The sequence below is a fragment of the Arachis ipaensis genome, chromosome B7 (genome assembly GCF_059453495.1).
Source record: "Arachis ipaensis isolate K30076 ecotype BB chromosome B7, ASM5945349v1, whole genome shotgun sequence".
NCBI lineage: Eukaryota > Viridiplantae > Streptophyta > Magnoliopsida > Fabales > Fabaceae > Arachis > Arachis ipaensis.
In genome coordinates this window covers 118,256,151-118,258,813 of record NC_142442.1, presented here as the reverse complement: position 1 = coordinate 118,258,813, position 2,663 = coordinate 118,256,151, and the positions used below count along the sequence as shown (strand labels likewise).

The following is a 2,663-nucleotide window of genomic DNA, read 5'->3' as shown; positions in this document are numbered from 1 at the left end:
AGTGACTTCCAGAAATTAATTAACTGTCAACACGGATAATTAAAATAAACAATTATTTAGTAATTAATAATACTATTTAAATTAATTTTTATGTTAACAAATAGGAGGACATGTAAATATAAAATTCTACCAATTTTATCTTAAAAACACACACACACTGCACACTGAACCCTTCTGGCTTCTGAATCTCCGTTTCTGTATATATAGCCCTCGAACATTGGTTGTATGAACAGTCAATTAGATAGCTTTAACTACAAGCTAACCGAAATTCATAATGTAAGATATTATATATATCATCAATGTATTATATACAATTGCAATTTAATACAATTTTATCTTTTTAATATAAATATACGATTAATAAGAAACAACATCTTGTTTGCCCTCCCTCCCATTATACATTATTTACAGTTTCGGATGCATCTATATATATATATATATAGGTAGTTCTATGGACACTTGCGTTTGCCGCCATGGGTGGTTTGGGCGTAATAGCAAGGGCAGGTTTCATAGTTTCCAGAAGTGCCTGGTGGTACGCAGTTACATCTTTGACAGCATGTGTTGCACGATCTCTTGCATAGATTTGGATGCGATGATTTGCTGCATCTAAAATCACATTTCCCTTTGCAATCTGATTAAATTCATCATCAATTTAATTATTATTAACTTTATCTCTTTCATATATGCATATTTCGTATTTAACTAATAATTCAATTCGTACCTATCTTTGGACCGGGAACAGCCCCCTCCACTGTTGGTACCTCCTGTATAACACGAAACATATGATCATATATATAATATGAAATTAACTTCATGTTATTATATAGAAAAAAAATCAATGAATGTTTAATACCGATTTATCAGCGGCGTCGACACTAAGTTGGAGGAGGAGAAAGGATAGAATAAGGGAAGCAGCTAGAAGCTTAGAGAGGGCCATGGTTTATTTTTATTATATATAGTAAGTATATGCCAAATTAAATAAGAGTTCGAATAATAAATAAATAATTATTGATAAGTGCGTGGAATGAAGAAACGACAAGAACCCATTGTATTTATACCAAAAGAGAGAAGGCCATAAACCGAAGGGAAGTGTCTTATGAACCTATCATTTTGGATATGCTCCATTTTTTCCTCTCTGTTTCTTGTTTTCCCTTCTCCTCTCTCTTCTTTGTAGGAGAAAACAAAGGTGAAGGTGGTATCCACACAAAGTTCTGGCTTTACTTAACATTTCTCTAAATAGAAGATAGGCGCTAGTATAGCTAGCAATTAATTTAGATATCCAATAGCAGCATTGATTAACATTGCGAACTTATATTTTTGGAATGTATGTAATTAATCCATCCAAGAATATTATTCTTACACATTAGAAATTATTTATTAATCCTTTTTTTAGAAATTAATTAATTAAAAATAAAAATTAGAGTAATTTTTTAAATAAATTCTAAAAATTTTTAAAATCAGACACTTTAGTCCCTCAAATTTTAAAATACACAAAATAATCCTTAACGTTTAATTTATTTCTATTAGACAATACAGTCTTCCTCCATTAGTAAAACGTTAACTGGTACGTTTTCTTTTCAATTTTCAACAAGCTAATGTCATAAAGGGTCATATATTTAATAGATATAAATAAAAAAACCAACATAATATCCTTTTCTAGTAGAACTACGGTTACTTAAGCGTGGTTTTCATGTGGAGAGGATATTTATGGCATCATAAATTAATAAATTTTAATCTCTAAAATTTTTAGTCCTTTCAAATTATTATATATAATTATTTTTAAATTAATAATTTTAGTTTCTAAAATATTTGGCCTATTTATCTCAAATTTAATTATTTATATACAAAATTTTTTTATATATTTTCAAAATAAATTATAAATTATTTTTAGAAAGATATTTTTTTAAAAACAAAATAAACGAATCCTATTTATTTTTCACCATACAAGATATTAATTTAATTCATTTTAATTTATAGACATCATATTCCATTATCATTATTCAATGATGAAAAAGAAAATGAATTATCACTAGAAAAAATTTTGGTTAAAACGGCAGTTTTTTAGGATAATTACGGCTATTTTAACCGCTCTTATTCCCAAAAATAGTATTTTCAAAAAAACGTTATAATTTTGGGCGACATTTGGGATATTATGGTAGTTTTCGAAAAATTACCATAATTTTTATGGTTTAAAATGACGGTTTTCTCCATGTTTAAAATGACAATTGAAACCACCATTTTAACTAGATAAAATGACGATTTTTTCATAATGGTGGTTAAAATTTCCATTTTAATCCAATAAAATGGCATATTTTATATTTAAAATAGCGGTCAAAATCGCTGTTTTTATCCGATAAAATGGTAATTTTTTATTATTTAAAATAGCAGTTAAAAGCACAATTTTTAATAGTTAAAAAGGTAATTTTTACTCATTTTAAAACCACAATTTTAACCATCATTTTTATCTAATTGAAATGGCAATTTTATGCCATTTAAAATGGCAATTTTAATCATTATTTTTAAGGATAAATATTGTTTGGTCCTTAAATTTTAGGATCAAAATCAAATTCGTTCTCAATGTTATTTTGGATTTAAAATCGCCCCAACGTTTTATTTGGTATCAAAATCATCCTTTTGACTTTTTACGGGCAAAAATACCCTTC

At 27.2% G+C, this 2,663-nt stretch overlaps 1 protein-coding gene across 1 annotated transcript; it reads right to left on the bottom strand.

Annotated features, from left to right (window-relative positions):
* Positions 1 to 335: 335 nt before the first annotated feature.
* Positions 336 to 1,032, bottom strand: LOC107608458 (gibberellin-regulated protein 11-like). The gene is made up of 3 exons (XM_016310244.3): positions 854 to 1,032; positions 722 to 764; positions 336 to 631 (listed from the first exon to the last, which is right to left on the bottom strand). Exons 1-3 carry the CDS (start codon positions 935 to 937, stop codon positions 450 to 452), a joined length of 309 nt encoding a protein of 102 aa, XP_016165730.1. The 5' UTR covers positions 938 to 1,032; the 3' UTR covers positions 336 to 449.
* Between the last annotated feature and the right edge of the window lie 1,631 nt (positions 1,033 to 2,663).